Source organism: Nycticebus coucang, chromosome 3 (genome assembly GCF_027406575.1).
Source record: "Nycticebus coucang isolate mNycCou1 chromosome 3, mNycCou1.pri, whole genome shotgun sequence".
In the NCBI taxonomy this organism is placed as follows: Eukaryota; Metazoa; Chordata; class Mammalia; order Primates; family Lorisidae; genus Nycticebus; species Nycticebus coucang.
In genome coordinates, this window is record NC_069782.1 from 104,106,030 (window position 1) to 104,127,031 (window position 21,002).

General features: G+C 38.3%; 1 protein-coding gene across 1 annotated transcript in view; it reads right to left on the minus strand.

Moving 5' to 3' along the window:
- Window positions 1-777: 777 nt before the first annotated feature.
- REEP3 (receptor accessory protein 3) overlaps window positions 778-21,002 on the minus strand; it is a 118,772-nt gene continuing 98,547 nt past the window's right edge. Inside the window, exons 6-8 of the mRNA XM_053582224.1 lie at window positions 16,521-16,668; window positions 6,071-6,216; window positions 778-5,426 (exon numbers count right to left, since the gene is read on the minus strand). Coding sequence (XP_053438199.1) covers window positions 5,370-5,426; window positions 6,071-6,216; window positions 16,521-16,668 — 351 coding nt within the window. The 3' untranslated portion in view covers window positions 778-5,369. The remainder of the gene's footprint in view (window positions 5,427-6,070; window positions 6,217-16,520; window positions 16,669-21,002) is intronic.

Genomic DNA, 21,002 nt, shown 5'->3' on the forward strand with positions numbered 1-21,002 from the left:
TAAGAGCACTGCCCCTATCTTCCTTTTCTAACAACCAAATTCAACCACTCAGTATTTCTTTCATAGTCCTGAGGATGATCATTCAGAATGTAGATAATTTTTATAATCTGCTCTGTGATTTGTAATCTTTTTTTTTTTTTTTTTGCAAAAGTCTCACTTTGTTACCCTTGGTAAGAGTGCCGTAGTGTCATGGCTCACAGCAACCTCAAACTCTTGGGCTCAAGTGATCTTCTTGTCTCAGTCTCCTGAGTAGCTGGGACTGCAGGCACCAGCCACAACACCCAGCTATTTTTAGAGATGGGGTTTCACTCTTGCCCAGGCTAGTCTTGAACTTCTGAGCTCAGCAATCCACCTGCCTTGGCCTCCCAGAGTGCTAGGATTACAGGTGATTTGTAATCTTAAGTGTGTACATGTATCATTGATTATTTAATCAAGACATACTCAATAAGAAATAATACCAATTCATGGAATCCAACATATGTACTCTGACACAAAAAAATACAAATTGCCCCTAATAAAATTAGTTTATTTTATGTTAAAGTTTTCAAAAAAACACACTTGTAAAATTACCCACATACTGGTAGGCTTAAAAATAGCCTTCACAAAGAGATTAAAATGTTGCAAAACTGTTTTCTCTTAACTATTAAAGTTTATAGATTTAAAAGATACTAGAAGACAAAATGTTAAGTCATGGTCAATGTTTAAAAAAGAGTTAATATACATATATCCATAGAATACTACTAAAAGATTAAATCTTAAAAACATTTAGAGGAAACAGCTATACTTTCAGAAAACTTTAGTCTTAAATGACATTTAGTAAGAAGTATACACTGCATACCACAATAACAAGGATTTTCTCAGTTTATCAAATTCCTTCACAAATGAATCAACCTAAACAGTAGAAAACATAGCAAATTGTTTTAAAATATATATAAACGCCTTAATTTTCCAGGTAAGGATAATTCAAATGAAAATTTAGTCCATTCCAATTAAGAATACAAATTAATCATATTTCATATAAAATAGTATTATATATTTTTCAACATAAAAGTTCAAGCATTTTTGGAAAGCACAGATTGTTATTCAAAAAAACAGAGAAAGAAAACATTTATCTAAGAATAATATCTAACATTATTCTGTAATGTTTTACAGAAATTGGGATATTTACACACTTTTTAATACTGTAAAAATCTTTGGTGGTGACATATGGACTAAGATCCCTGAAAACACTTTAATAATTTTGTTCTCTTAATTAGTGTAGTCAAGTATTTACAACTAGTAATGAAGGCAGTATAATTTTTTTAGCCAAATTCTTATATATATGTGAAATAGAAGTGATCTTATATAGAACCTAGATGGGTTTAACATAATTAATTACTTAGCAATAAGGCTGACTTCTGGGCTCTTTTTATACCAGAAAAAAATATGGTAAACTAAAGAATAGACAAATTCTTACTCCTAAACAAACCCTGGAAATAGTTAGATATTAATGAACAAATTGAATGAATATATAGTAAAATAAAACACCTGCTACAATTTCTGGGTAAACTTGAACAGCTACCAAAATAGTGCCCTAAAGAGGTTTGTGTAGCTAATGCCAGGCCCCATGTGTTGGCAGTGGAAAACCAAGGCACTGTGGACTACGGATAATTTACCTGTTTTAAAATCAATAGGCTTAAAAGCAGATAAAAAAAAAAAAAAAGGCCTGTTCTATCTTAAACATAAGCTTAATAATGCATAAGCTTATTAGAACAAATTCAAAGAAAGGTGCATGCTAAAACACATGTCAGGGAATAGAACCAAAATTTAAGAAATATAAAGGGGGAAAAAAGAAATGATAGAAGAACAAAATGATATCAACTGTGTACAAAGATGTAATAGAAGATGTATCAGAGGAAGCACTAGAATGCGAAACTGTATAACTATATAGTTAAAGAGAAGGCTTTGCACTACTTCTTTGAGACTGGTGGTGCTTTTTTTTTCTTTTTTTTTTTTGAGATAGAGTCTCACTGTGTGGCCCTGGGGTCATAGCTCACAGCAACCAACTCTTGGGCTTAAGTGATTCTCTTGCCTCAGCCTCCCAAATAGCTGGGACTACAGGTGCCCGCCACAAAGCCTGTCTAGTTTTTTGTTGTTGTCATTGTTTAGCAGGCCCCAGCCAGGCTTAGCAGAGCCCACCAGCCCTGGTGTGTGTGGCTGGTGCCCTAACCACTGAGCTATGGGCGCTGAGCCACTGGTGGTGTCTTTGATGAAGCATTTTGATTCTAAAAGTATAGAGGGCTAAATAATTCCTACAATTTAAAACAGCATATGAGTTTACTAAGGAATAGATTTAATACTGAGATTAGAAAAAAAATAAAATGGTGTAATTCTGCCCCCACAGATAATGTTTTTGATTTGTGGTTACATACAAGACCTTTTTAGGCAATTTGAGATGACACTGCCTTTGTGTACAAAAGATAAGCATGGTGCAGCATTTGTATTGAGAAGTGTAGTGCTGGGCAACATAAATAAAACTCTTTCAAGAGTTTACAGTTAGAATTCATAGGAATTTTGAACAGAAATCAAAGGGCTAGAAATTAGTAAAGGAAGCCGGGCGCGGTGGCTCACGCCTGTAATCCCAGCACTGTGGGAGGCTGAGGAGGGAGGATTGCTTGAGCTCAGGAGTTCGAGGCTTGTCTGAGCAAGAGTGAGACCCCGACTCATGGAAAAAAATGGAAAAACCCAGCCGGGCGCCACGGCGAGCGCCTGTAATCCCAGCGGCTTCGGAGGCTGAGGCAGCAGGATGCCCACAGCCGGAGTCTGAGGTTGCAGTGAGCTACGATGCCATTGCCCTCTGCTCAGGGCATAGGGTAGAACTCTGTCTCGACAAAAAAAACAAACAAACAAAAAAAAAAGAAATTAGTAAAGGAAAACACAGATAGTGTTATTTGTAGAGTTAAACAGTAGGAGAAAAAAAACTAAATGAATTTTTACTGGATGTTATATATCAAGAATGTGAAATAATCTACACAAGTTTTAAGAGCAGTATCAAGAGACAATGTATATATTATACCAAGGTACTCCTGTTCTCTACCAGTGCTCAGAGGAGGTCCTGATTATATATTACTAGCTGGTTTAATTTCTTAAAAAGTAGAAAGGTCAAAAATCTCACGAAACTCTCATTTTTTTTTTTTTTTTTTTTTTTTTGTAGAGACAGAGTCTCACTGTACTGCCCTCAGGTAGAGTGCCGTGGCGTCACACGGCTCACAGCAACCTGCAACTCCTGGGCTTAAGCGATTCTCTGCCTCAGCCTCCCGAGCAGCTGGGACTACAGGCGCCCGCCACAACGCCCGGCTATTTTTTTGTTGTTGCAGTTTGGCCGGGGCTGGGTTTGAACCCGCCACCCTCAGCATATGGGGCCGGCACCCTACTCACTGAACCACAGGAGCCGCCCAAACTCTCATTTTTTCTTTTGGGTAAACATGTAGAACAGTCAAGTAAATTTTCAAAACAATCATAATAAGCACAAATGTGATCACTGATCACTAAAACAATCACCAAAAATATATTGACGTAGGGTTCATAATGCATAGTTATCAGTAAAAGCTAAGAAAGTCTCAGAGTTCAATAACTCAAAAACCTCTTTGATTAAAAAATGATATTTTCCTAATAGCTTCTAATATGTAGCAATAAGGATGTCTGTATTTTGCACAGAATCAGGAAATTATTTCAGCTGGAAGAGCTTCAAATTATTTTAGTTGAAGCTAGATTTATAAACCATCAGTACATATTAATGCCAAGCTTGTGAATGGACTGGTTGTTGAAGAATTTTATGAATTAGAAGGGACCTAAGTGTTACACTGATCTCTGACTCTATTTCACAAAAGCTACCTTTTCTTTTGAGAGAGTCTTATTTTGTCTACCCTTGGTAGAGTGCCATGGCATCATTGCTCACAGCAACCTCAAACTGTTGGGCTCAAGTGATTTCTCTTGCCTCAGCCTCCCAAGTATCTGGGACTACAGGAAGCTGCCACAACACCCAGCTATTTTTTTATAGAGGGGGTCTCCCTCTTGCTTAGGCTGCTCTTGAACTCCTGAGCTTAGGCAATCTACCTGCCTCAGCCTCCAGAGTGCTGAGATTACAGGCATGAGCCGCTGCACCCAGCCTAAAAGCTACCATTTTTAAAGGCTAAAAATGTAATCAGTGTTGACAAAAACTGAGTTTAACTCCTTTATATAGCTAAATATGGAAAACTGGTTAATGTTTTTTTGTTTTTGAGACAGATTCTTACTATGTCACCCTAGGTAGAGTACTGTGGCATCACAGCTCACAGCAATCTCAAACTCTTGGGCTTAAGTAGTTCTCTTGCCTCAGCCTCCCGAGTAGCTGGGACTACAGGCACCTGCCACAACACCTGGCTATTTTTTTGTTGCAGTTATCATTGTTGTTTTTTAGCTGGCCTGGGCTGGGTTCGAACCTGCCACCCTCGTTGTATGTGGCAGGTGCTCTACCCACTGAGCTACAGGTGACACCCTTAACAAACTTTTTATTTGTTAAGAAGATAATTAAACATAGTTAAAACTATACAATTAGGTATATTTTTATATTACTAAAATACACTGAATTTAACAAATGAAACCCACAGAAAAAGAGATGATATAATTCAAGGCATAAATTTGACATGTCAGAATAGGACAAATAACAATAAAGACAGTGTCAATAAAACTTAAAGTAAATATACAGTTGTAAAATAAGTAAACAATTTTCAAGTGTGCAAAACTAGACAGGAATAAAAGTGCTATGTGGATACCTGGTTTTCAAATATTTGTTTCAAAGACTTTCAGTTAATGGTAGAAAAACTAGAAAGTATTCTAAAAGTAAAAACTTAAAAAGAGTATCATACTTTATTTTCTTACATTATGTCCTTGTTATATCACTGCCAGGTCAGAGGCCTGTTTAATTACTATTCTCATGTGATAGATAATGGAGGTAAACACAATACAACACCATAAAGGCTGATTTATCCTGAACCATAAAAAGACTCTTTTCAAGTATACTGTGGGCTTATGTTTCATCTTGTATCTCAGGCACTTAATGTTACTGACTGAAAAAAGATAACATGATTTTCTATACTTTCTGATATATATACGTATTAGTACATCTTGCCTAACTACCTTGAGCAGTCAATATTTAGAAGAAATTGTTAAAGAAATAAAAATGATTTAAATTCATGAAAGTAAATCCTATCACTGCCACGATTTAAAGATAAATAAATCCTATCACCGCCACAATTGTTTTAATGAGTAGATCCTAAATATATCATATCAGAAAATGAAATCAATGTATTCACAAAATTTTGAATTTTGGATTTTTGAAGTGCAGATGACTAAAAATATACTTGTGGTCTCTTCTTCACTTTGTATTTTAGTGATCCATACCGTACCTGAAGAGAGAAATGTATTAAGAATTAATTTAAAAAAATTATATAAGATTTAATTATTCATAATTACAGACATTTAAAAAAACCTTTCTGATATAAAAATTCAATTATCCTACTAATCATGCACAGTGGGTATGTAGTTGGTGCTATATTGGCTATATATTATAGATTACTTTTACAACTAATGAAAGCATTAATGTTATTTATATTTTGCCTAGTATAACGTCAATGAAGATTGATCATAATGATCTGAGGTCATTCACTGTAATTCACTGCTTTCCGGGCACGAAGATAATGTATTAAGACAGATAAATGTTTATTATACAATCATATTAGTTTGACTGAAAGCAAAAGTAGTTAATTTTGTTAGTTGCTTTTCTTGCTTGTGCAGAGGGCTGGCACTGGGTAGTCACAGTAACCATGTAATCTGCTGTGTGGAAACACCATTTTCTACTTAGAGTGGAAGACTAGGAATTTACCTTTTTCAAAATTTCCTGTAGTCCTAACACTCTGATCTGAATAAAGAACTTTCAATATGATTGCTGCTTTACCTTTCCAATCCTTCATTTATGGATCATTAATATCCTAAGATCAGCAGCAAGGAAATCCCTTAATACTAATCCTTAGGTAAACAACTGTGCACTAACCTCCTTGCGGCCTTTGCTGGTTTTCACAGATTTCATGCTTTGTGTCCTCCGAAGCCCTCTGTGTGTTAACATCTCATCTTCTGAATATGGCCCATCCGGGTCTTCATCTGTTTTTTCATCTCCGTCTTTCAGTGGAATTCTACAACCTAAACACGGTTGTCAAAAACAGCATAATTTCGTAAAATCACACCAGTTAGCACTGGCTCTGGACCCAATCTATCTGCAGTCTCTGTGTGGATTGCACTAGCCTGGTTACCACTCTCCCTTTCTCATCTGGAATGTGCTCCCTTCTCTTCATCATTAACCTTTGCCCCTTGCACAATTCTAGATAAAATTCGTAACTCACTTCTTCCAGGAAATTTCCCTATTTTTATTTTTACTATGCATTTTTGAGAATAAATATGATGATTTTTGAGTAGGTAACACATTCATTTTGCTCAAAAATCAGAGAATATAAATAGATATTACAGCAAAAAGTCTCTCCCCATTCTTTCTCCTTCTTATGAATTCTGAACAACCCAAGCATTGGTGAATTTTAGTTTGTCCTTTGAACCTCTGCTTTCAATTAGTTATTAAGATATGTGTCATATCTTTTGTCAGGATTGTGAATGGGAGGGTTAACTTAAGGAGACACCTAGAGGATATAACTTAGGGCAAGATAAGTTCACTTGGGGCAGGTGATGGGGATGTTAGACCAACCCTCTTGCAGCTGCTCAGGTAAAATCCAGCCAGACAGGCCACAGTAACGGGAGGCCCACAGGCTACAATGACAGATTGGAGTCAAAGAAAATAGCCAGCATCAGGCAGGTCAGGAAGAGATTATGTGGCTAAAGCAACAGGGTGTTATGTGCAGCTATGAAGACTTAACTGTGGACCAGGCTGGTTACTGTCAGCAAGTCTGAGAACCTCCTGAGGCTGGGACCCAGGGATAAGAATTCCCTGAAGCAGAAGTTCTCAAACTGTAGCACATATCAGAGTTATCTGGAGAACAAGGGAATGCACAGATCTGTGGGCACCCCCAGAGTTTCTTATTCACTCAGCTTAGGGTGGGGTTGAGAATATGCATTTCCAAAAAGTTTCCAGGTAATGCTTATGGCCAATGGTTTTGGGACCCACAATTGGAGAACCACTGTCTGAGGATACTGAAGAGAGCAAGATAGGGGCCCAACCCTAAGGCCCCATGAAATTACAAAATTTCCTTTAATAAAAATAAGGAACATATAAATACTTAACTTTTGGGGTGAGAAAAAAATAGAAGGAGTTCCAGCCTCAGGAGGTGGCAAGGGATAGACTCCTCACATGTCAAGAAAAATACACTGAAGGAATGGTTGTTATTCTGCTTTTCCAGGATATGAATAATTTGAGACTCACTGAGCAAACCACGAAGTGTTGTTAAAAAAGCTTCTTACTCGCATAGTAACATAAACAACCTTTTTTTTTTTTTTGAGACAGAGTCTTACTCTGTCACCCTTGGTAGAGTGCAGTGACATCACTGTAACATCAAACTCCTGGGGCTCAAGCGATCCTCCTGCCTCAGCCTCCTGGCCTAGCCAATTTTTGTATTTTTAGTAGAGACAGGGTCCCACTCTTGCTCAGTCTGGTCTCTAGCTCCTGAGCTCATGTCATCCTCTGGCCTTGGCCTCCCAGAGTGCTAGGATTAGAGGTGTGAGCCCCTGCACAGGCTCATAAACAACTTTAATTATATATTGGGCAAGCGCTACTGGACTTCTAGTCTAGAAGTTAGGAAGAATTTGGAAACAGAATCAGTCATTATTCAGGCCAAGATCCTTTGTTGTCCTGCAGTGGTCCAAGGAAGTGTGCTTTGGGTCAAAGAGATAGCAGCTGCAGAGATGCTGGTACCACAGCTTGTAGGAACTACAAAGGGGCCAGGGTGGCTGGGAAATGCTCCTGAAGCAACAATGTGGAAGAAAAAATGTTGAAACAAAGAAAGGAAAAACACAAAAATGAAATTATTATATCTCATGGAAGTGAGCTTTTAGGTGGTTTTAAAATTTCTTCATTTTTCATTTTTTAATTTGCCAAATTTTTGTTTTAAAATACTGCATTTCTTGGCTGGGCAAAGTGGCTCACACCTGTAATCCCAACACTGTGGGAGGCAGAGGCAAGAGAAACCTAAAGGGGATATAACTTATCTCATGAGTTTGAGGCCAGCATGAGTAAGAGAAAGATACAGTCTCTACTAAAAATGTAAAACTGAGAGTAGGGCACCAGCCACCTAAACCAAGGGTGGTGGGTTCGAACCTGGCCTGGGCCAGCTAAACAACAGTGACAACTGCAACAACAACAACAACAGTGAAAAACTGAGGCAAAAGGATCGCTTGAGCCCAGGAGTTTGGAGGTTGCTCTCAGCTATGATGTCATAGCACTCTACCTAGGGTGACAGAGTGAAACTCCTTCAAAAAAAAAAAAAAAAAAATTGCATTTCTTCTATAATTGAGGGAAATAAAACCAAGTTTCACGTTGTTGGTTGTAGATTTTTTTTTCTATTGCTATATCCCAACAAGGTAAAATACAGAATGAAGAATCAAGAAATCAGAAAATTGTGATCAAAAAGTTGTCTCAGACCATAGATGTAGGTAGCATAAGACCAACCAACATAGTCCTTGCTATTTTAACTGCCTCTCATTTTATATGATTGGGAATTGGAATTTCATTCAAAAGCTCAATATACCACTTATTCTTTCCCTGTTTCCTGATTTCAGCTAAAAAAATCTTATTAGCTTTCTAACTGCAGTTGCGATTCTCTTGCCTCAGTCTCCCAAGTAGCTGGGACTACAGGCACCCGCCACAACGCCCGGCTATTTTTTTTGTTGCAGTTTGGCAGGCGCAGGTTTGAATCGCCACCCTTAGTATATGGGGCTGGCACCATACTCACTGAGCCACAAGCGCCACCCTCTAATTGCAGGGTTTTTTTTTAGAGACAGAGTCTCATTTTGTTATCCTTGGTAGAGTGCTCTTATGTCACAGCTCACAGCAATCTCCAGCTCTTGGGCCTAGGCAATTCTCTTGCCTCTGCCTCCTGAGTAGCTGGGACTAGAGGGGCCTGCCACAATGCCCGGCTATTTTTTGTTGCAGTTTGGCCGGGCCCAGGTTTGAACCTGCACCCTTGGTACATGGGGCAGGCACCCCACTGACTGAGCCACAGGTGCTGACCCGTCTAATTGCAGTTTTAAGAAAGGAGATGGGGCGGTGCCTGTGGCTCAGTGGGTAGGGCACAGGCTCCATATAACAAGGGTGGTGGGTTTGAACCTGACCCTGGCCAGCTAAAACAGCAGTGGCTATTGCAACAAAAAAGAGCCGGGCATTGTGGTGGGCACCTGTAGTCCCAGCTACTCAGGAGGCTGAGGCAAGAGAATCGCTTAAGCCCAAGAGTTGGAGGTTGCTGTGAGCTGTGACGCCACGAAACCCTACCAAGGGCGACAGAGTGAGACTCTGCCTAAAAAAAAAGGAGATGGACTGATTGATTCATTATTCTGCATGTATTTTAAAAATTCTATTATGTATGAGGCAGGATACTAAATTATGGGGATAGAAGGATGAAAAAGATAACAGTTGTTTTCTACCCTTAGAAAACTTAAGAGTCCAGTAGAGGAAAGAGACTCTAATGGGCACTGCAATACCATATTAAATGCTATCAGTTAAAGATAAGGATAAGGTGACATGGGAGCATAGAGCAAAAGCATTAACTTTGCCTCAGGATGGGGTTGAGGGGTGGGTTGTAACAGAAGATCTTGTAGGAAAGGGTGGCCAAGCTAAATCCTGAAAGGCTTGTGACTCTATGTAGCTAGCACAACAGAGGGGTACTACAGGCCGGGGAGTTAATGTACCATGCTATCAAGTTAGGCCTTCACCAGAGAGCAGTGGGGTGGGGGGTGGACACCGAAGTATTCTAAGCAGAAGAGTAACACACTTAGATTTGGGTCTGTAAAAGATTCTTCTTGCACTTTGGAGAAAGAATGAATCAGAAATGGATGAGACTGCTACTGGGTATATATGCACAAGAAAGGAAATCAATATATCAAAAATATATCTGCACGCCCATGTTTATTGCAGCATTATTCACAACAGCCCAAATAAGGAATCAACCTAAGTGTCCATTAATAGATGAATGGATAAAGAAAATGTGGTACATTCCAATGGGAACAACGCATGGGCATACCGCATACTTCCTGGATGAGGGACACAAGTACAACTTGGATGCAAACAATTTAATCTAATCATATGTCCCCTCATAGTAATCTGAAAAAAAAAAAAAAAAAAAAGGAAATGTGGTACATTTACACCATGGACTACTGCTCACTCATGAAAAACAATGAAATCTTCATCATTTGCAGCAACATGGCAGCATTGGAGGTCATTAGGTTAAATGAAATAAGCCAAGCACAGAAAGACAAATATGCCATGTTCTCACTCATGTGGGAGCTAACAAAATGGATCTCAAGAAAAGAGAGAGTAGACTGGTGGCAACGAGGGGCCAGGAAGGGTCAGGGTTAGAGCTGGATAAAGATAAGTCAATTAATAGATACAGATTTATGAGTTTGGAAGAAGAAGTAAGACCTAGTTTTAGAAAGTAAGGTGATTATTATAAATATATAATAATCTATTATATATTTCAAAATAGCTAGAAGAGAAGAATTTGAATAGTTCTAACATAAAGAAAAGACAAATATTTAAGTTGATAAAATATCCCAAGTACACTGATTTACCTTTACAAATTATATGAATGTATTATGTTATCACATGTACCCCCCCACGTATATACACCTATTATACAGGAAGAAAGACATAAGAATCAAAAAGGGGAGGTTATTATACCTTAACAGGTCAGAAATGACGGGGTCTAAGAAGCAAGGACAGAGAAAGTAGCTAATTTAGTAGGAGATAAAATTGACAAGTTTAATTTTGTAATTTATCAAACCAACTCTTTCGAGGACAGAGAAGACACTAGAGCCAAGTCAATTATTTTTTGTTAAATATACTTTTCTATTTAACTTGACACCTAAAAATGAGTATCTTATTTGTCAAAATGAAGAGTACTGTCAATTTATTTCAGATTTTAAGAGTAATAGAATATTTTTTTAAACTCACCAGAAGTTGCACCACTCAGAGCTAAATACTGTTAACATTTTAGTAATATGCTTCCAGACTTTCCTCTCTATATATACATTAATGTGTGTGTATATATCCATTTCATTGTCCATCTACTGAGTCTCTACAGTTAGGACTGTAACACACATACTGTTGTGTCATAAGCTTTCTTCCCCACAACATGGATATGTTTTCATGTCAGTAAGTACAGACTGACATTATTATTTTTCACAGTTAATAAACAACCTTTTTACTTAATCATTTCCTTAGGTATTTGGTTTGTTCCAATACTTGTTGTTATAAACAATAAGATGAGCATTCTTGTACATATATATTTGAACATTTGTCTGATTATTTCCTTGACAGATTCCTAGAAGTTTCTTGTTGAGTTAAAGGGAATACATTTTGATGATTATTGCCAGATTGTCATCCAAAAGGATGATTTCATTTTATTTTATTTAAAAAAAATTTTTTTTAAAGGCTAGTCAAATGAAGCAGTGGGAGTGGAAAAGGAACAAAGGAATCTGTAACTGGTTTTGCTCAATTTGTTGTAAACACCCCTGCACTTGGAGCAGCCAATGATTCCATTTCAAACTCATAAAAAAAAATGTGACTGGAATGATGCTGCAGGACTTCTGATAGTTTCTCTTGGGACACTGGCTCTAGGAGCCTTCAGTGGCCAGGTAAGAAGCCCAACTACCCTCAGAGACCATGGAGAGAAACCACAGGAATACTTGAGAGGCCCCAACCATCCTAGACACCAGCTGTTTGACTTTTCCCAGCTGACGTAAGACATGTGAGCTCTTTGAAATTAGGACTCCAGCCTCAGCTGCTGTCTGATCACAGCTGCATATGACCCAAAGAAAGAACTGCTTTGCTGAATCTACTCACCCTTAGAGTCATGAACAAAATAAAGGACTGTGATTGTTTTAAGCTACTGTTTTATTTTTTTATTTAGGGTAGGGGGGTTGTTATGCAGCAAGAGATAACTAGAATAGTAACTAATACAGAGCGCTGCTAAGTAAAAAAATTTTGTCAATATGGTGAGCAAGAATTAAAACTGTTAACTATTTTTTATTTTTCCTTCTGAGACGGTCTTACTCTGTTGCCCTGGGTAGAGTGTCATGGCGTCATCATAGGCCACAGCAACCTCAATCTCTTGGCCTCAGTCTCTCCATCAGCTGTGACTATGGGTGTGCACCACCATGCTGCATAGTTTTTCTATTTTTAGTAAAGATAGGGTGATTATTACTCTTAATTTACTATTTTTTGACTACTGGAGGCTGCAAATCATTTTCATGTAGTTTTTGGTCAGCTGTATTCTTTGGTAGAACTAATGATAAATGGTTTGTAAAAGTTCCTAGATTGTTGAAAATCTGAACCCCTTGCCTGTAACATACAATGGGAATATTTCTTTCTTTTCTTTTTTTTTTTTGAGACAGTGTCTTACTATGTTGCCCTTGGTAGCATGCTGTGGAGTCACAGCTCACAGCAACCTCAAACTCTTGGGCTTAGGTGATTCTCTTGCCTAAGCCTCCCAAGTAGCTGGGACTACAGGCGCCGGCCACAACACGGCTATTTTTCGGTTGTAGTTGTCATTGTTTGGCAGGTCTGGGCTGGGTTCGAACCTGTCAGCTCCAGTGGCCTTAGCCGCTTGAACTACAGGTGCTGAGCCTTAATCTTAATCTTCTAAGAATTCATTTTGATCTAAAATTTGAGGCAAAAGTATAACTTTATTCTCTACCCCACCTTCTAAATCTAGCGGTTATTTTAACACCACTTTCTCTGCCTTTCTGCCACCAATTTGAAAGGTGGTTTTTCTCACTTGATAAATTTCCATTATACATGCATTTGTGTCTTTCTAGACTATTATATTTTCTTCACCTGCTCTGGTCCTAGAATCATACTAGTTTGTTGAAAAGATACTGTCGTGAGAAAAAGTTTTGGTTTAATTTTTTCTTTAGGGGCTTGGCACCTGTAGCTCAAGTGGCTAAGGCGCCAGCCACATACACCAGAGCTGTGGGTTCAAATCCCGCCCGGGCCTGCCAAACAACGATAACTACAACCAAAAAATAGCTGGATGTTGTGGCGGGAGCCTGTAGTCCCAGCTACTTGGGAGGCTGAGGCAAGAGCCTTATTTAAGCCCAGGAGTTGGAGGTTGCTGTGAGCTGTGATGCCACAGCACTCTACCCAGGGCAACAGCTTAAGGCTCTGTCTCAAAAAAAAAATAATATATTCTTTTTCTTTAGGGAAGAAATGCTTTGAATATATACCAATCTGCAGAAAACTTGGAACTTGCAGAGTAATGTATATTAAATTTTTAATTTCACAACTGAATAAACACCTTTGTTATACTACTATGTAGCACTGACTACATTTTTTTGTTTGTTTTCAGACAGAGTCTCTTTCCATTGCCCAGGCTAGAGTGCCATGGCTTTAGCCCAGCTCACAGCAACCTCTTTTGGGCTCAAGTGATCCTCCTACCTTGGCTTCTTGAGGAGCTAGGACTACAGGCGCCTAGCATAACGCCTGGCTAATTTTCCTATTTTTAATAGAGACAGGGTCTCACTCTTGCTCAGGCTGGTCTCAAACTCCTGAGCTCAAATGATCCTTCCACCTTGACTTCCCAAAGACTTCATTTTTTTTTTTTTTTTTTAAAGACAGAGTCTCACTCTATCTCCCAGGCTGCCATACAGTGGTGTGATAATAGTTTGCTGCAACTTTCTTTCTTTTTTTTTTTGTAGAGACAGAGTCTCACTTTACTGCCCTCGGTAGAGTGCCGTGGCGTCACACGGCTCACAGCAACCTCCAGCTCTTGGGCTTATGTGATTCTCTTGCCTCAGCCTCCAGAGCAGCTGGAACTACAGGCACCCACCACAACGCCCAGCTATTTTTTTGTTGTTGCAGTTTGGCCGGGGCTGGGTTTGAACCCACCACCCTCGGCATATGGGGCCGGCGCCCTACTCACTGAGCCACAGGCGCCGCCCAGCTTGCTGCAACTTTCAACTCCAGGGCTTAAGTGACCCTCCTACCTCAGCCTTCCAAGGGCAGGCATGTGCCACTATGCCCAGCTAGTTTTTAAAGTTTTTTTGTAAAGATGAGGTCTGCCGTGTTACCCAGGCTGGTTTTGAACTCTTGGGTTCAAGAGATCCTTCCACCTTGACTTCCCAATGTGTTGGGATTACAGGCGTGAGCCAGCATGCCTGGTCATTACTTCAAATTTTTATAAATCCGAAAAGTTGTTTTAATTTCATTGTTTGAAATTTAATAAAAGAACTTAACTGCAACTCAATATTTTAAACTTTTATTCTTATCATTTTAAATTTAATAGGTGAATATCATAATAAATTTTCATATTTATAAACGTATTTTCATTTACATAATTAGAGTATAATTCTTAGCCAATTCCAAGGTATAATTATGAATACACTGCTGATAAAGGTCTCAGATATCTAGATTAAATCAGCAAAATATATATAATATAGCTGACCCCTTAATCAATATATAATTGATATATATCTAATTTTAAATGGATCCTAAGTAATACCTATATTAAAAGCTCACTTTATAGCCCTCAGTGGAGTGCCATTGCATCACGGCTCACAGCAACTTCCAACTTCTGGGCTTAGGCGATTCTCCTGTACAGCCTCCTGAGTAACTGGGACCACAGGAGCCCGCCACAATACCTGGCTATTTTTTTTATTGCAGTTTGGCCAGGGCTGGGTTCAAACCCGCCACCCTCGGTATATGGGACAGCGCCCTACTCACTGAGCCATAGGTGCCGCCCAAGAGCTACTTTTATATTATTAATGTATTAATAAGGCGGATGTGTGAAACATCAATGGTTCTTTTCTCTTTAAAGCATTACTACCTAATGAGCAATGCTTGATTCCTACCGCTTAGATAATTCTCAATACTTTGTAAAGTTATTCATTCTTGGGAGAATGTAGAAGAAAGTTCATTTTTCATTTTTAAGGAGGAACTGTTATTTCATTTTTCAAATTGTTTTCTTTTCTACTTTCAATTTTTTTTTTTTTTGGAGACAGGAGTCTCACTCTGTCACCTCAGGTGCAGTGCCATGGTATCACAGCTCACAGCAATCTCAAACTTCTGGGTTCGAGCAATTCTCTTATCTCAGACTCCCACATAGCAGGGATACAGGAGACACAATACCTGGCTAGTTTTCCTTAGTAGTGACGGGGTCTCACTCTTGCTCAGGCCGAACTTGAACTCCTGAGCTCAGGTGGCCCACCAGCCTTGGCCCCCCAGAGTGAAACTGGTTTTAATTATAAACGACGATTTTCAATCTCCCTCAAAAGCAAACTTCTACACTAGCCCTGCACCTTAAAGACTTAACACGTTAAAAAGGAATGTTCTCAAGATCTTCGTTTAAGATCTTGCCTTGAGTTAAGACTTTCTTACATGTCATAAAATGACCAAAGAACTGTCTCATTTATGTGTATGTTTCTAAGGTCATGATAGCTTATCGAAGTTTTAGAATATGTTAACTATGACATGCTCATAATTTATAATAGAATATGCCTACAAGGTAGCTCTGGAACTAGGATGTCATTTCAACATATTTTCCATTGGAGTGATCCTATTTTCAAACTGAGTCATCTTTCATCACCTGCTTAAAACTTATTATCTGTGAGTCAATATCCTTATTTGTCCACCGCACTTACGGTAAAGAGTGTTCAACTATAAAACCCCTCAGATTTCAGGACACAGTTTGAGTAGAAAGAGTATTGATCACAGCCCAGAACTAGCACTGGCTGGTGGTGAGGAGGTATGGGAACCACAATCACAGCATCTAGACATTTGTGGTAGTACAAGCGACTACTGCTACTCTGTGAGTTAGATCACCTCCATGGTTGGCAAAAGCCATGTACTGACCTTGCTTCAAGAAAAAGAACTACAGTTAAATATAAGATTCAAAAATGCAAAAAAGCGGGCGGCGCCTGTGGCTCAGTGAGTAGGGCGCCGGCCCCATATGCTGAGGGTGGCGGGTTCAAACCCAGCCCCGGCCAAACTGCAACAAAAAAATAGCCGGGCGTTATGGCGGGCGCCTGTAGTCCCAGCTGCTTGGGAGGCTGAGGCAAGAGAATCGCTTAAGCCCAGGAGTTAGAGGTTGCTGTGAGCCGTGTGACGCCACGGCACTCTACCCGAGGGCGGTACAGTGAGACTCTGTCTCTACAAAAAAAAAAAAAAAAAAAGCAAAAAAGCTTAAAAGTAAATCTTATCTGTCCAATTTCAGATAATTAACATGTATTATTTTAGTACCCATCTTGATCCAAAAGCTCAATTATGAAAGAACCATATATTAAAACAACAAGCATACCTGCTGATTCACCAGGGGCTGCCTTACTTTTCCTTTTTGCTTCTGGTAAAGGTTGATGTGGTCTTTGTCCTACAGGCTCATCACCTTGGATAGCTGTTAAATCATGCATACTGAAACTTCTTAAACGTTCAGTGATTGCTCCTTGGCTCTATTTAACAGAGAAGTGACAGATTCAGGAAAAAAATACTTTAAAAAATTTAGCATGGTTACATGTAATTATTATACCTGAACATTTTATTATGAAACTTCCAATTCTATAGAGAACACCAATGTATTGTGTACATTTTTCTGTATTTGCTTTATCACATATCTGCCATCTACTCATTTGTCAATCCACTTTCTTTTGTTTTAAAAGCATTTCAAAATAAGATGTAGAGCTGGGTACAGTGGCATGACTCTGCTACTTGGGAGGTGGGAAGATTGCTTGAGCCCAGCCTAGGCAACAAAGCAAGAAACTCTTACGTAAAAAAAAAAAAAAAAAAAAAAAAATCTTAAAAACAAAACAAAACCAAAGTAAGTTTTAGACATCAGTACATTTTACCCCAAATGTATTATATTTATATACTAGCATTATATTTAATTTTCAAATGTAAAAATCACCCTCAGGGATAGCAGCCGCAATTTTGTTCTCTCCTAAAATTAGCACTTTGGGGCTTAAGTTTGTGATTTAGGACAAAGTTTTAAAGCAAAAGAGACACTGGTTTAAAGCCAAGTTGAAACTGGTAATAGCTTTACCTAGAACACAGCAGAAAAATTTAACACTCAAAGAATTTTAATAATTCTTAATAATAAAATAATATTCTTATAATAAATAAAGAATAATATAATATTCTTAATAATAAAATAATTCTTCTTCTTTTTTTTTTTTTTTGTAGAGACAGAGTCTCAGTTTATGGCCCTCGGTAGAGTGCCGTGGCCTCACACAGCTCACAGCAACCTCCGACTCCTGGGCTTAAGCGATTCTCTTGCCTCAGCCTCCCGAGTAGCTGGGACTACAGGCGCCCGCCACAACGCCCGGCTAAAAATAATTATTCTTAATAATAAAATAATATTCAGTTAATGAATTTACTATCTGGCAAGACATATCTACCACTATACAATCTGACTTTTTAAAATCCTTTCCCAGCTGGACATTGTGGCGGGTGCCTGTAGTCCCAGCTACTTGGGAGGCTGAGGCAAGAGAATCACTTAAGCCCAAGAGTTTGAGGTTGCTGTGAGCTCTGATTCTACCGCACTCTACGGAGGGCAACATAATTAGACTCTGTCAAAAAAAAAATCCTGGGCAGCGCCTGTGGCTCAAAGGAGTAGGGCGCCAGCCCCATATACCATAGGTGGCGGGTTCAAACCTGGCCCTGGCCAAAAACTGAAAAAAAAGAAAAAAAAAATCCTTTTTTCCCAGAAAACATGCCAAGTATCTGGCAAGTCAAAGGTGGGTATTTAAATTAAAATTAATTAAAGTTAAATGCACTAGCCACATTTAAAATGTTCAAGAGCTTTAGGTGGCTAATGACTATTGTATGGGGCAGTGCGGATACAATTCCATCACTGCATAAAGGTCAATGATTTTCATCACTGCACAGCCTTGAAAGAGACATTTTCTGAACTTTTCAGATAAACTGCATTCCCTCCAAAGTATGAAGCTTTGTAAAAAGAGAAAAAAATATTTTCTAAATTTACCCACTTTAAATTTGCATAGCATATAGATGACTCATTTCTTATTTATAGCTAGATTAAAAATATTCTTCTAAAGGTTTTTTCTATACTTATTATTTCTTCTTTTCACACATAGGAATTTATGATTGCCTCTAGTTATAACATTACCATAGAAACTCATCTATAGTGGTTCATCTTTAAATTTCTAAGTCAAAGGTGCTACAGACATTTGGGCATTATTGCTACCTTGTATTTTATACTGAAGAAAAAGGCCTTTATTCATGAGGCAGGATTTGACTCACTCTGGGTGAGTGATATCTTAATATGCCAAAACCAAATGCCAATTCTATATCCCAACTGAGCTACCATATTTTTTGAATTGTGATAAGGAAATTAATAAAGTGTCTATATTCTCAAGAAAAATAACTGGATTTCACACATATTTAAAACATTCTTGGCATGGTTTAATTTATTTGCTTCCTCTGTATTATTATTTATTAAACAGATGGTTGACGGAAGACTTGAGTGATATCCTGCTAGGAAGTGCCCAGTGTCCATCTGAAACAGGTACATTGTTTTTTTAGAATTGTCATTTTCTTTATACCACTTTTGTATTCCTATGCTGTATTCTCAGCAAGTTTTGATCTTTTGCCTACTACAACACAGATGACAAATGACACACATGTCCATGATACCCTTGACCTGACTCAGGTGTATTCTCTAAGGCGGCTGTAAGTCTCAAACCCTCACACTCAAGACAGTACGCTTCAGAGTACAAATGAGTCAAAATGTCATTACATCAGTCTAGTTTTATAATTACATCATCCACAAACTTTGGTACCTTTTGCAAGTATAATTAAATTTCTTGGCACATATCTCACAAATGAACTCACACACATTCTTAGGAGGTATAGTTGTGCTAATATATACTTTGCCTCCAGAGCAAGATTTTAAGATGCTAGAAGAGCAGGACACATCTTAGGCTTCTTCTGTTTTCCTAGGATATGTGGCATGGCACTTAATAAATGCTCTTTATTTTTTATTGTTTGGGATTCATTGAAGGTACAAAGAATTAGGTTACACTGATTACATTTGTTAGATACAGTCCCTCTTATAATTGTGTCCCGCCCCAAAGAGGTATGCCATACACTGTGACCCCCATCCCCCTCTCACCTCCCCAATAAATGTTCTTTTTATGCCCCTTCTTGCTCTTGCCTGCTACAGTGTTTGCCATAGATAACAGCTTGTTTTAATGTAAGCACTGTAAGTTATATGTAGAGGTTCAGCAGCAAACTATAGTTATGATTATGGTGTCATGGTGCAGACTACACCAACCACTAGGGGTTTGCTTCAGGTTTAGATTAAATTCATGCAAGGCCCAACCCTAACATATCTGGGTTATCTATTTGTACTCTATATTTTAATTGAGCTCTTGAGTAAGCAGCCCTGTTATTATCAATATCTAATTATTATTAACACCTTTATGGCTTCCTCTTGGAAGTTCCCAGGGACTATAGGGAAAAACAAAAAGGTATTAGGAGCCCTCTTTGAGAACTCCCAACACTTTTTAACAGCCATTACTGCCGTGGAAAATTAGATTTTCCACTGCATATTTTTTATGGGCACAGAATAAAACTAGTAAGAGAAGAGAAAAATTAGTGTAGCATTACAGACTTCAAAAACATTACATAAATCCAAGTATACAATGTAACCACTTTAAAGAAGAGGTGTAATTACAAAATATTCACTTCTAAAGGCTAACCTATTCCCCCCAGTTTTTAGATCTTCAGCCCAAAAAGTCCATTAATAAAGGAATTATGCCAGGCACAATAGCTCATGCTTATGCCTGTGCACTTTGGAAGGCTGAGGCAGGAGCATTGCTTGAGGCCAGGAGTTCAAGGCTGTGTGAGCTCTGATTGTGCCACTGTACTCTACCCTGGGTGACACAATGAGACTCTATCTCAAATAAATAAAAATTATGTTTACTATGTAATGTTAAGTAGAAATATCTTCCCTCTACGTCTGAATTCTAAAATCATATGCATACGATGGTTGCCAGTATGCTGTAAGATTATAAGTAGATAGGGAAAAATAGACAAAAATGAAAATAGTATAATATTTAGGCAGATGGGATGGGTGGTTTTTTCTTTTTTTCAACAATGTCTTTAATATTACAAAACTGAATCATAGAAGTTTTAATGAAGCTTTAATACGCTGTAAGAATTTCTGATCCAATTTTCATTCATGTTTCTCATATCTACTTCTTCACTTCTACTAAGAAAGAAAAATGGTTTCTCTATTTTGAGGGCACAAATGGGACATGGTAATTACATGTAAATAACAACATTAAAAGGTATTGAAGCTTTGTCTTGGTTAATAAGGCTTTGTTTATCTATCTGATTTATACCATATCAAGCTAAAAGTCTAAGAAAAATGAGGAAAGGTTCTAGTCTAATCTGCTGTAGGGAAACAGCTCTCTTTTAGTCAGTAAGGGGGAAGGATGGCTGTTACCACCCTTCATACAATTCTACATCCCAGCACTTTAGATCCTGTTCTCTTGCAGTAATTTATATGTGTACACTGTATATGTTAAATTGATCCTGGACATCAAAGAGAAAGAAACAGAAAGATTACGATGAAAATGCAAAAATCAAAGTAATTAAGTATTCTGTAGAATAATTTACATCCATGTGATCATCATTAGCAGAAGTGTTCCTGAATCTTCTGAACCTCAAGGGGCACAGAATTCCCAGGGTTTGGATTGGGACCCCAAATGTTCACTTATAACATGGCGAACATGGTAGGGCCTGACTGGGCAGAAGGACAGGC